General features: G+C 28.2%; 1 protein-coding gene across 3 annotated transcripts in view; it reads left to right on the top strand.

Moving 5' to 3' along the window:
• Nucleotides 1-4,087: 4,087 nt before the first annotated feature.
• The window catches only part of LOC142323919 (transducin beta-like protein 2), a 254,531-nt gene continuing 244,074 nt past the window's right edge, over nt 4,088-14,544 (top strand). The window contains exon 1 of one of the 3 annotated variants that reach the window (XM_075364288.1): nt 4,088-4,673. In XM_075364288.1, coding sequence (XP_075220403.1) covers nt 4,544-4,673 — 130 coding nt within the window. In that variant the 5' untranslated portion in view covers nt 4,088-4,543. The other 2 variants (XM_075364284.1, XM_075364286.1) reach the window with 2 other exon arrangements.

The following is a 14,544-nucleotide window of genomic DNA, read 5'->3' as shown; positions in this document are numbered from 1 at the left end:
TTCACAGTAATGACATCACTACTGGATATGTAGCGAATGATGATATTTTGCAAGTTGTATTATTGCAAGTGATCATGTACTTTCGGAATATTTCTGTAAATTTTACAATGAAGCTGAAAATTGTGTATCTTCATCAAAAATATTTTATTTTTATTATTGTGATTCCTTATCTGTATCTTTATGTGTATTAGTTATCATAATTACATAATTATTAAATAACCTTGTAAAGACCGAGACCCGGTTCCCTGCGGGGGGGGGGGGACGGCATAGCTGGACCTCGTCTCGCTCGTGGGGGATTAGAGGCAGGCGAAAAGAAAAGATCCAGAACCAGGGGGGCCAACCTGCCGTGCCGGGTGTAAAACCGGTGGGTGGGGAGGCCTACCTTAGAGTCGCATGGACACGTTCCTGGGCCGTGTATACTTAAGTGGATGTCCGGCCCAGGAATGTAGGGGAAAAAACAGTTATCATAATTACCACACAATTGTAAGTATTTGATATGAAATTCCAGTTACCTCTCAAAATTATATAACCATTTACAGGAAAAACTATCATTGTTTTGGTTTTTCAACAATGATTGATTAAGGAAAGGCTAAAAAATATACAGAAAAATCAGAAGCCCCTATACAAATTACCCGAAAATATAGAAATTAAGACCTATGGATAGAAATATGGGCTTCTAGAATAAGACCTATGGAATAGAAATCAAAACCTATGAATAGAAAATTATTTCAAACTTGGATAAAGCCCAATGAAGAAGGAAGAATTATACCTCTCGTACCAGATGGGGCTCTCAAAAATTTTATATTAGGAAAATGAAGGGACAAAATTGTCATAATTCAACAACTAATTAAAATAATTAACTGTAACTAAAATCATTTCAATAAAATTACAATTTCATGCAGAAACTATACATGATTATTACTAGCAATATAATTTAAAGGGTGGAAGATAACAATAAATTAATAAAAAAGATTAACAAAAGTTTAGAAAGATTATAGGACGTGGAAATGTATTCAATGCGCAGAAATTATGCAATTTTTAGGTTACAGTGTCTAAGGAATAAGGAAATGTTAACTTACTATGTTAGGAGAATGGAGGAATTTTGATTATCTAAAATGTTTTACAGTGGATATCTAATGAGAGAAAGATAGATCATAATAACTGTTAAAATAAGAACTTATGGTGATTGAGATGAGTTAGACTAACTGTTTTGTTGCAAATTTCCTGCTTTTGAGAAGAAAAATGAGTAGACGCAAAAGAAACTTTTGTTGTTGATTATTATAGATCAATAATAGACAGGTGAAACAAGCCTTCAATCAGAAATATATTTTGTTTACATCAAAAATTAATTTAAACATCAGGAAAACATTTTTGAAAATATATGTTTGGAGCATAGCTTTATGTGGAAGTGAAACTTGGACGATCAGAGTATCTGAGAAGAAAAGATTAGAAGCTTTTGAAATGTGGTGCTGCAGGAGAATCAGATGGGTGGATAAAATGACAAATGAACAGGTGTTGGGCCACATGTTAAGGCATCCTGGAATAGTCGCTTTAATATTGGAGGGACAGGTAGAAGGGAAAAATTGTGCAGGCAGGCAATGTTTAGAATATGTAAAACAAATTGTTAGGGATGTAGGATGTAGGGGGTATACTGAAATGAAGTGACTAGCCCTAGATAGGGAATCTTGGAGAGCTGCATCAAACCAGTCAAATGACTGAAGACAAAAAAAAATAGACTGAAATGAAAAAGTAAAATATATTTTCAAATTATCAGAATATTGCTCAAGTATTCAAAGTATGTGAAATGGCAACTAAAATTAGGTTTGAATAGTCATTTGAAGGACGTTCATTTTTTAATTTTTAAACATTAACATTCCAGTGGTTTAAAAAAAGGAATAATATGATGGACTCAATAGATATCCAACAGTTAAAATGAAGCTCTTATTCAGTTATTCAGTGACATTCTATTAACTTAATTATTCATAATAGTCAAAGAAGGAAGAAGGCTGACATCAGGCTTACATGAAAAAATTCAGGAGGAATTGTTTTACTTTTTTAATTTACTCACATGAACATCATTAAAGTATTACTACTAGTAGTAGCAGTAGTGGTATGATCAGTGCATATACCAGAATCATGTACAGTAACTTACAAAAATAATTAATTAGATTATATAAAAAGACTGATGCTAGATTTGACATGGTAAATTTCTATTGGGTAAGCACAATAATTTAAAAACATAGTGTATGGGTTTGTCGATGTGATGACGAATGTAAATGAACATAATTTTGATACTTCTGTAATGTTCTGTTTATATTTCACATTCATGTGTAACTGAGCGGCAAGCTCAGGGGTTGTTCAGTTAGGACAACCCCAGGATCTTAACAGAGTTTTTGTGTCTCATTGAAATACCTTCAATTGCAATGAATGCAAGAGTAAGATTTGTTTTATATTAATAATGTGAGAGGTTAATTGGAAAAGAAAGAGTATATAGTTTAAGTAGATCTTGAAAAGGCTTTTGACCAAGTACAGCAAGATAAACACTAACAACCATTCTAAAAAATAAAGAAGTTGACTGGCAGTAAAGAAGGCTGATAAGTAGTTTGTACCTTGAACAAGAAGTGGTAGTTTGAGTAGGAAATGATATAATGGAGAAATACAAGATTGGAAGAAGTGTTAGTAGGGATGTTTTCTTTCACCAACACTGCTTAACAGACTTTATGCAAGGAAGATGAGAAAAAATAAAAATATTTCGAGATTTAGATCTTGAGGAGGATGTAAAAGATAAAGCAGACAGATAGAATTTGTAGTGCTGAGGTGTTAGATAGGTTAGATCACCACTGAAGACTGAGATAGAAAAAAAACTGGATTGGATGTTTACATTAGGACAGTTTTTTAAAGGTTGTCATCTTAGAAGGTACAATGGTTAGTGAGAGAGAAATAGTGAACGGGGTAGTGGAAGGCGAAGTTGGAATCTGCTCAATGATATTAAGGTAGAAAGAAGTTATTTTCTTATAAAAAGGTTAGCTGAAATAGAAAAGAATGGAGAACCAATGCTGTGTAAGGAGCTGCTAAATAGCAGAATATTGATGATGATATTAATAATGAACTTGGAATTAACCTAGTAGATTAAATAAGCCACATAAAATAATCCTAGTAGATTAAATAAGCCACATAAGATAAATGACAGATAGGCTTTAACAATGAAAAGGTAATAGTAATCAAAAGATTAATATTTTATAAGGCAATAATGATTTACTTTATCTCTTCACATCAGAGATGGTTTATTTTAATGAAATATATAAGCAAATGTCCAAATCATAGGCAAAAAGTTGATAAGACATGACTATTAATTATAGAAAAAACAAGCCACTACAAGACAAATGTGAGTCCTACTACAGCTGGGATCCAATCAGTTAACTCACCACAAGAACCAATATCATTTTAACTGTTTGAACTTCTTTATTAAGTAACAGGAAAAACTAAACAGTGAAGATTAGATTTATTAATTATTTCGACTCTATTTTCAAAATTCCCAAAGAAAACATGAAGGAAGAGAGTTTATGTAGTCTCTTCATATCTCTTAATTACTGCAATTGAAATTTTTTTTTTATCCATGTCTATAGTCTGAAATATTTGTAAAAAGTTGTCACAGATTATAAAAACCTGCATCATCATCATAATAATAATGTTATTTTTCAATTTTGTAATATTCAATTTAAAAAATTTGGTTAAAAACTGATATCTAAATTACAAACTTTGGTTTTAAAATGCTGTAAACTTTTATAAATGTTGCGGTAGTTCACTTAAATTATACTAATAAATGAGTAAGAAGAATGAATCAGGAAAAAATGTGACTAATCCCGTTTCTACGAGCGCGTCGGAGGAAAGTAAGCATTACGTAGAAATGAGGCGAACTACTACGAAACCAATCATCATCGTTGGCCCTCCAAAGTAATAATGAAGTGTCTAGCGTAGAGTAAGCATGACGTAAATTTCAGGGATTCAGTTGAAATAAATGTGGAAGGGGTTAAAAAAGTATTGTGAGAATACTTGGTGGGGGCTTGACGCATCGGAAGAGTTGTATTGCGCGTAACGTCACTAGCAGTTAAGGAGTGAGGAGAACTGAAAACTAGGCTCGTTATCGGCTCAGTTGGAAGCTTGTCGTTCTAAGAACAAGTAGTTATAATCTGAAAGTTGTGTTGAAAACGTCAAAACTAAGAGAGCATTGCCAACGCCAAGAAGGAAGGAAAGGAAGATTGGGTCTTAAATGAACCGAAGTTCCCGGGCTGTAATGTATTCTAACACGACGTGTAAGGCTACTTCAACGCATTCTATTGGACGACCTGCTATCTATTACTACTTGGATCGCTGTACTTCTGATTTTAGTGTAAACGGGTATCTTGCAGTATTAAGATATTGTACTTCCCGCCATTCGTTATTTTCATACGGTAGCACGTAAATTTAGTATTTTTTGTAATCTAAAATTATCAGTGTTCATTGATTCACCGTAATTTTATTAAAATATTGCTATAATAAAATCATGGTGGAACCGGGTAGTGAAGTGACGGAATTTCCAGCGCTTGTGGTTACATTAATTGTTGGTGCAACCATACTAGTGATAGTGTATATTTCAAGTTTATTCAAATCGCAGAAAGAGGACATCAAGAAAAGTAAGAAATATAACAAAAAATGATCTGTGAAATATCAGTTTTATTATTAGAATAGTATTATTACATATGACACATTTCTGTTTTGTTTTAAATCAGATTAGAGTTTAGGATGTATCTGTTCTAACCATGCTTGCGCCACATTGTTTTAGGTCATTTAACTTCGTGAGTTGTTTGCTGACTCATAATACACGTATGTTTGCTGTTTGGGTGGGGATAACATTTTTATAATATGTTGTTATAAATTTTTCAGTCATACAAAAGTATTATATTTGTTTATGTGAAAAGAAATAAATTTTCTTTCATATAACCTCAAAAAGAATTACCGCTATTCTTGCTGCCAGTATTTTAGAATCTGTTTTTATGGAATAAATGTAGTATTCTCCTTAACGGTATATCGTCTCGGGAATACAGTAAGTTAACTGTTAATCGTTGAGTACAACTGGGATAATGATTCACATGTAGAGAACGTGGGATTTACCAGCATGTTGGTCAGCAATAATAGTTTCATTAAATTATCTTTGTCAACTTAGGCTGCTTTCAATTTTTGAAGTTTTGATCATAACCTAACTTTTATCGATTAATTTATGTTAATACTAATCAGCACCACTCGTTTTAATAAAATAATATAAGAGTTGTCTTTAGTTTTGCTTATTTTGATAAAATTATTGTAGTACAGTAATTATTGAAGTGCTTTCGCATTTTTATTGTAGTCAATATTTACGTTTCTTATTAATACGTTTTTCATTATTACCCATTCAGTTTAATGTTAAATGTATCAAAGTAGTAATTTTTAGGCTAATTTTTTGTTTAGTCACTTTGACTTGATTATTAATTTAAAACAGTTCATATATGATTTGTTCTGATCAAATTAAACGTTTAAAAATGTTTATAAGGTATAAATAACTTTTTATTGACTAATTATATTTATCATATTTAAAAAAGAAATTTAACATAAATTAACTGAACTGAAAATTAATCCTGTGCTATTAATTGCATAAAATATTAACTGTATTGTTTTTATTTGTTTTGATGTGTTGCAAAATTTTAACATAAACTAAAAATCCACACAAAAGTATGTTTTAAATAATTTCATCAAATTTGTTAAATATTTCATTATTTCTGTTGTAGTAAAACTAAAAATATTAACTTAAATTTGAATTGTATAGATGTAAACCAATTATTTTCATTCATATCTCTTTAACATTTTTCATTATGTGACCCATACATTTTCCAAATATTTTACATTCATTAATAAATCATAAGAATAAAACAATCACAGTAAATATAAGATTTTATTAATACAAAATTTATTGCAAGTTAGAAATGAGACTATAATTTTTTTTGTATGTTTTTATAAATACTGAAGTAAATTAATTTGGAGTATCTTATAAATATGTTTCAAGAGTTTCACATAACATCCAAAACTTAATTTACACTTTTATCTATATTCCCTATGAATTAAGCTGACTAATATTACTAGTTTTGTACATATTTTCATTTAGCAAGTATTATATTTTGTGTTGTATTCATGTAATTTATTTTGTTTCTTACTATAGATAAATTTTACTAATGACCTATTCAAACAACTTTGTGATGTGAATATCATTACAATTATTGTGGATGATACTATTTCTGCTGTAATAGTAATAACGATATATCTGTAACACAGATAAACTCTCTGAAAATAAATTAACACTGATGTTAAAAAGTAAAACTATTTTATGAATAAATTCTAATATTACTTTGTAAAATTTCAACCTGTATAAATGTACTGTACTGAGGTAAAATTTATCAAAAGTATATACATAATTAAATGTTATTTTTGTACGCTATTTTGACACTCATCTTAGTTAACTTACATAATATTTTTTTAAAATTTATTAAGTTAAAATAATATCTTTCCTCAAAACAGGGATTTAAGAATTAAAATGAATGAGACAATAGTTTTCTTTTAATTGTAATAGTCAGCAGTAAAATATAAATTTAAAAGGAACTGATAAGATTCAAAGGAGTTAAACATATTTCTTGTTTATTTACTTACAAGATATTGAAATAATAAAATTGTTTCATGAACTCACTCAATGGTACAGCAGAAAGTTTAATCATTCTAATTAATCGTAGTGAGAATTCTACATTTGTTTCATTTATTACGTTTTTACTAATTCCAAGCTTTATAATACATTAAATATAGGAGATATATCGTATTTGTTAAAATTACAGTAAAAAATAATTTAAATTATAAAGCAGAAACTAAAAGACATTAGGGAAAACTAATATTCCATCATGGTCATTCTGATGTCACATAGAAGTAAAGGCATTCACTAGTCTATATTTAATTGGCACCATCAATACATCTAGAAGTAACCGTTTATTATAAAGTTCACTGTTCAGTAAACTGTACTTTTAGTTCTTTGTACCCTATTAAAATTAATATAAAAAAGTTTGCTATTTAGCTGTCTTTAATGTTACTGGTGAATGTTAAATTAATCACACAATGATCTTTTTTTAAATATAGATTATTCACTGAAAAATAAAGATAGAGAAAACACACAATGAAATATCTTTATAAGTCAGTGATATGTTGTTGAAGCAAACAGACATGTTTTTGATCACTTTTTTTTATTGCAGTATGAATATAACTAATTTCTACAGATTTACTTTTAGATATTTCTGTTTTTATATAGGTGACTAGTCATGTAATACATTCTGTAATATAATAAAGTAGCATATTTAATTAAAAATTAATTTAGGTGATTAGTATATTTCTGTACTTAAATTTAAATAATTCCATAAAAATGATTTTGAGTTCTTACAAAAGAGAAACAAAAAGATATCCTGCAAGTTCACTGAAACTGATTAAAAACTAGGTTTAGAAGTAATGAATGAAAAAGATTGGGAACATGTAAATTTGAAATCCTTTTAGAGGCACTAAACAAATTTCCTCTACACCCCAAAGCATCAGAAATATAATGTATCATTTCTTATTAAAATGATAGACCTTACAAGATTATGAATATAAATAAAATAACCAGCCGTTAAAAAGCACCTAAATTTACAATATATTATAGTTATTATTCTATTAAAATTTACACGTGTACTCTGCAAGACCCATACAAGTTAATTATATAAAACATAATGAAATATAAAATATTGCTAGCTGTCAAAAATAGTCCCTATCGTGGAAGTCTTATTAAAATTTTGAGGTATCTTAATTTTAAAAATTCTAATTCATGATTACAAAATTTAGTATAATAGAATTATAATGTAATTTTATATATTGATTTCAGGCTACTTATAATTAGCTCTATGTTTAGGAATTGATTAATTAAAAAAAAAATAATAATAATAATCTAGTGTAACTTGTTTGTTTATGAGTTAATTTTAACAAACTATTTTAAAAGCCAGATGAAGTGGGAGAGAAAGGGAATGATACACCTTAAAGATATTTGAATTTTATGAAAATTTATCCGTACAAGGTATTAAGCTTTTGAATAAGAAATTAAGAGGAGTAGGCCAAGAAAAAAAAGAACAAAGCAGAAATAATTTCTAGAAAAATGCAGTTACATCAGATTTAGTAAGAAAAGGACAGTATGCAATGAATAAAAAAATTATATCAGTAACATGTTATGGAGAAATGGTATAAGACTGAATCGACAATTTCTGTGTATTACATGTATTAAAAAAGAGGAAGAGATACATAAAAGTAGATATACTTCCAAAAATTCATCAAGAAACTATACCAATCTAACAAGAAGACGAATGATCTATTTTCCCATTGAATATGATAATGAAGTGGAATAGGATGACAAAGTAACAGTCCGAAAATCAGAAATTATATAAGCAATAAAAGATGTGGAAAATAGAAAAACATAAGAAAAAATGAGCTACCAATAGAAGTGATATATATTTCAATACGAAGTGAAATATGAAACGTGATATACAAAAGTAGGAAGCAAGAAATTATTATTTTTTTATTATAATGGCATTTTTTTATTTTAGTTTTATAATTTTCTATTTTAAAAAAAACATTTATTTCTTGTATTTCACCCAACAACAACAACAATATTAAAAAATGACATTTTTTGTTATTAAAAAGGAAAAAAACTATTTTTGAATTAAATGAATTTAAATCACAGCTAATACATTTTCATAGCAGTGCTACAAGAATAAATAGATTTAAGTAGGTCATAATAAATTTGCACTTAAAATATTTCAAAATAAAAATCTACACCTTATAATTGCACAAGAAAGATGTAATAAAAAATTAACTGTTGAATAGTAGTAAATAAAATTTTCATGTGTATTTATTTTGTATAATATAAATTAATATATATATAAATGCATATACAAACCTATAAATAATCTATTAGCATAGGTTATATATATATGCATATATAAAGTATAAATTAATATATATATATATACACAGCAACATAATAATTTAGTAGCCTCACATTGAGTAACTAGAAGTATGCTATTATAAGATCTTTTCAGGGCTATAATCTCATCCCTGCCTCTAGTAGATCACAATCTCAAAAAAAAACCATCTACAGGAAGCATGTTTCTAGTTACTTACAAACTCATGAGCTTTATTATTTTATATAAATATAAACATAATTTTATCATGTTGATACATGTGTATTATTATTACCTTTCTTGGATCTAATTGTGTTTCATTATATTTATTAAGACATCATTATTATTATTTATTAAGACATTTATTAAGTGATGCGACCATCCATTTATTTATAATTATATTTTCATTTACATTAATATAATAAGTTATAATCAAGTACCGACCCACATTAATATTATCAGTGTTAAATGAATCACTTAAAAAATATGTGAGACACACTTTATAAATAGTAAACAATATTGTAAGTGGTAGGCAAAGTAAACATCACACATTAAAATAAAAAAAGTAATAAAAATAGCAGAACTTAGAAGAAATCCTACTTGTTTTATTTGAAGTAATATGAAAACCATGTGCTGCTCAATAAAAAAATACCATTATACAAATATCTTTAAGGTATATAATCTCCTTAATAGCTTCCCATGCAGTTCTAGTTTTTAAAATAGCTTGTTAGAATTAACTCAAATAAACAAGTTACAACACTAAATTTTGTGATTTTGGATCAAATCTTTCCTAAGATATAGAGCTAAATATAAGTAGCCTGAAGGCAGTACGTAAAATTTAAGTAAATATATTTTAATTCTATATTAAATGAATTATGTAATCATGATTTAGCATTTTTGAATTTTGAGACCTCAAAATTTTAATAAATATTGTGAAGTCCAGAGAGAAAGGTTATCATTTTTTGACTATTTTTTCTTACCAAATGGGAAAGTGAAACAGAATTTAGATTGAACTGATTATTAATAAAATGATTTATCACGCCATTAATTAATTGCTAAGTATGGTCACCCAAACCCACCGGGTTGGTCTAGTGGTGAACGCGTCATTCCAAATCAGCTGATTTAGAAGTCGAGAGTTCCAGTGTTCAATTCCTGAATGCTGGTCAAATTCCTAGTAAAGTCAGTTATTTTGACACGGATTTGAATACTAGATTGTGGATACCGGTGTTCTTTGGTGGTTGAGTTTCAATTAACCACTCATCTCAGGAACGGTCGAACTGAGACTGTACAAGACTACACTCATTTGCACTCATACCATCCTCTGAAGTATTATCTGAAAGTTAATTACCAGAGGCTAAACTGGAAAAAGAAGTAGGGTCGCCCAGATTTAAGTATCAGAATAAAAGACTGAATTCTTTGATACTGAAAGTTGTGAATTTTATTCACTTAATACTTTGTTAATAAGCTTCTTAACAGCTTCTGGATACATTTAATTCAGCTTCTTTTTTTGTTCGATTTGTAACTTGAATTTTCTTATAACTCAGTTGTTTGTACTTCTGCATAACTTAAGGATTGAAATTGACAATAGTGTTAAATTGATTTAAAATATACAAATTAGTTGTTCTTTTACTTTGCTTGTTAACAGTCCATCGTTTTTGATAATTATTTATTTTTCTAGTGGGTTGGAGGGTAGATTATCTTGGTGTATCTACATATTTTCATATTGACATATTAATTTAAGGTCTTTCTATTTTAAGCACTACACTAGCATTTCCTGTAGCCAAGCTCATTTTATTCATAAGTCTTGGGAAAGTGTATTATGTAAGTTAATTAATATTATTTAATTCTAGTAGTTAGTTATATGAGTGTGGATTTTCAGTTTTATTATTCTTAAAAATCTAATTTCCTGGTGGTTAGTATTCTTCATATCGTGATAAAATAAAGTAATTAAAATTTTTTATTTCTATTTCTCTGAATAAAAATAAGTTATGAGATTAAACAATCTTTTTTTCCATTTGTATACAATAAAGGTATATTTTCAGCTTTTGGCTTGATTTAAAGTGCATTGCCAATTGATTCAAAACATTACAGATTGCTTTTTCTAAATTTTTGTTATTCATTTTTGGATTTTTTTATAAGAATCATTTTGTAACATCATTTCAAATCACCACATTGGCTGCTTAGTTTTTTCTTAGTTACAAATTTACATTGCCCACCTAATGCCATCTTATCTTAAGATTTTGATGTACTTTTTTTCATTTTTGTTAAATAAATCCATTTCTTATTGATTATCAGCAATTTGAATCCTTTTTATCAACTCCAAACAATATTTGGTTATGTTACTAATGTCTTAATTTGTAACACTTGGCAGTAAATTGTAAATATTATAAAAAATGATTAATTATCACCAACAAAATGGAAAAAGTCTAAATTTGTCAGATTTTTTTGGACAATCTGTAAATAGTTAACATTTTTTTTTATCTCCTCTAACTATGATTCAAAAACTATGAAATTTTGTCATATTCCACTACTGGTAATGTAAAAAATCTACCCCACCCCCAAAGATGGATAATATAAGAAAGTTGCATTTTTATTCAGATAATGTTAAATGTATTACATGTAATTAATACTATTTGGTTATAACACATGAAAGAAGTAATAATTGTTTAATGATTTGTATATATTATTCTTCATTTAATGAATATATGTTTATAGTGAATACTTTTTTCTTGTGTTCTTATTGGGATTGTATTAAATTAAAAATAACAAAATCTTCAATGATTTCACAAAAAAAAAAAAAAACAATCTCAGGCAGTAGAGTAATTATTTTAAACTAAATTCTGTTTTTCCATGACTCAATGTAATAAACATTCACTTGATTTGAGTTTATTTGATTAAAAGACTATTATTAATATTAGAACATTTTGTGTTTCCTAAGGTTCTCCTGAAATGTACACAGTAGTTCTAGAACATGTACCAGATAGTTTATTACTACAGAGTATTTGGTTCATTCTACATTTACCAGTCACAGACACCTTAAAATCCATTGTGGGATTTTGTAATCTGTACATTACTTAATAATAATGGGATGTTTTCTGTCCCTTTTTGCTTTGTCTTTTTTTTCTTCTCTCGTTTTATATCAAGTAAATTTGGAAATATGCATCTTTAAATCAGCATAGTTCTTTGTGATAAACATGGCAGAATCTGTGGACTTCCTCCTTTCAAAGCATCTTGTAATCTATGTTATCTCTTTTGTATATTTCCAGTATTTTGTGTTTTGTATATCAACAATGTTCACATTATTACAGTTTTACATGTTCATGATAAAGTTATTACTAGCAATTTATTTTTTTATCACTAGAAAGACAAGTCTGTTTGTTATCAAACAGCATATAAGATTTGAAACTTCAAATAAACATTATTGCTTTTTTTTATTTTAGGGTTATTAATGTTGACAAAGAATATGCTTTTTTTACTTAGTTCAGATTAGAAAATTTTACATGTACAAAATTCATATTGAATCACAATAATAAAGTAGATAGATTGTAATTTAGTAACAATGTGTGACAGTATCATAATTAAACATTCATTTATTTATATACCCAAATTACATTATAAGACCTAAAATGTATTATAGGAACAACCAAAACTGGCTATATCTTGTAATTTTAAAAATTCCATACATCTAAATTAAAATAAAAGCTAAAAATATGTATGAGATTAAAATTTTAAATTTAGATTAAATAGAGGCTAATTAGTTTTGATAGTTACTAAAAGATTTAAGATTATAATTAACAGTTACTAGTTTTATAAACAAATATAATATTTGAATGAATGAGACTTTGTTCATAGTGCATTCGTTGCAATCTGTTCAACTAGTGAACAATAAGCAACCTCCCTGTGCCACAATGAGATGACTATGATGTGTATGACATGTAAATGAGGTTGATCTTGTAGACTCAGGCTAACCATTCAAGAGGTGTGGTTAATTAAACCCAAACCACAAAAGTACAACCCACCGGGTTGGTCTAATGGTGAACACGTCTTCCCAAATCAGCTGATTTGGAAGTGGAGAGTTCCAGCGTTCTGTCCTAGTAAAGCCAATTATTTTTACACGGATTTGAATACTAGATCATGGATACCGGTGTTCTTTGGTGGTTGGGTTTCGATTAACCACACATCTCAGAATGGTCGAACTGAGAATGTACAATACTACACTTCATTTACACTCATACATATATCATCCTCAGAAGTATTATCTGAAAGGTAGTTACCGGAGGTTAAACAGAAAAAACCCACAAAAGTGCACTGTTACCCACTTAAAATTTAAATTTGTTTAAAAGCAACTAAATTTTACTAAGATATAAACCTCAAAATCTGCAACTTTGAAAATCAACTATTAAACAACTGATTTGTGACTAGTTTAACCACTAGACCAGCCGCAATGGACTGAGATATTTGAAGCCAATTTTTTATGTACATTATATTCTTAAATTTCTCATCCTCTTTTGGTTAAAAAATAAAACTTCACTAAATGTTGGAACACATCAAATAATGAGATTGCCGTATAAAGTAGAAAATTTTTATAAGAATGACATTTATATATAGAAATAAAAAATGTTAACTTTTTCCCTTTTCAGTGTGGTGAGTTGTAATATGTAACAAGAGGGTGAAAAAGAAGGTGATCATCAGTACATCTCTTCTTAAAATTGTTTACAAAACATAAATATTTTAATTCTATTCACATCTTGAAAATATTTAGTTTTACTTTGTACATCTATTTATAAATTATTTGTCTTGCGATATGTCTTTATTTGAGGTTTCTATTCATAATCAAACTTTAAATTATTGCTTGGGTCATTAAAATATGGTAAATTTTAATCTTTTTGGTTTACTGAAGTCGATTTTCTTTTAAATGTTACCAACAGGAAACCTAGCCGGTTATCATTTTTATTCTACTGTCTGCAACACATATTTAATATTCTTTAACATCACAGGGAACCTCAACTGTGCAGTAATAAGTGACTGGAGATATTATGATCCACCCCTGATCAATGCATTCAATAAATACAAAATCATTTCATACTAATGCGATTTTTAATATTACTCAAATTTAGTAGTGTGATTTAGTGGGCTAAGTGAAAGTTGAAGGCTATATTAATGTCAAAAATAACCCCAGGTTGCCCTGGATAATATTTCAATGCTGTTACTGTATGGTATTCGACATATACTTATATGTTAAGCTGTTTCTTTGTTTATATAAGAAAGGTTACCATCCATTTACTTAGATATATTTTCATATCATCTAACCTAGTTCATTCGCAAATCACGTTCACATAATCATGAAACAGTTTGCAGTCGTTAATGTCATGGAATAGAAAAGTAAAGCATTACATCTGTAGTTACATTAAGAGTGTAAAATATCATCTATAGGTCATCAATTCTGTTGAAATAATAGATTCATATCTTGGGTACCCCAGTAACACTGATTTATTATTAAGGATCATGGATATTA

This window comes from Lycorma delicatula, chromosome 4 (genome assembly GCF_047948215.1).
Source record: "Lycorma delicatula isolate Av1 chromosome 4, ASM4794821v1, whole genome shotgun sequence".
Lineage (NCBI taxonomy): Eukaryota > Metazoa > Arthropoda > Insecta > Hemiptera > Fulgoridae > Lycorma > Lycorma delicatula.
Note: the sequence above shows the minus strand (reverse complement) of the source record. Positions and strands in the feature narration are given on the sequence as shown.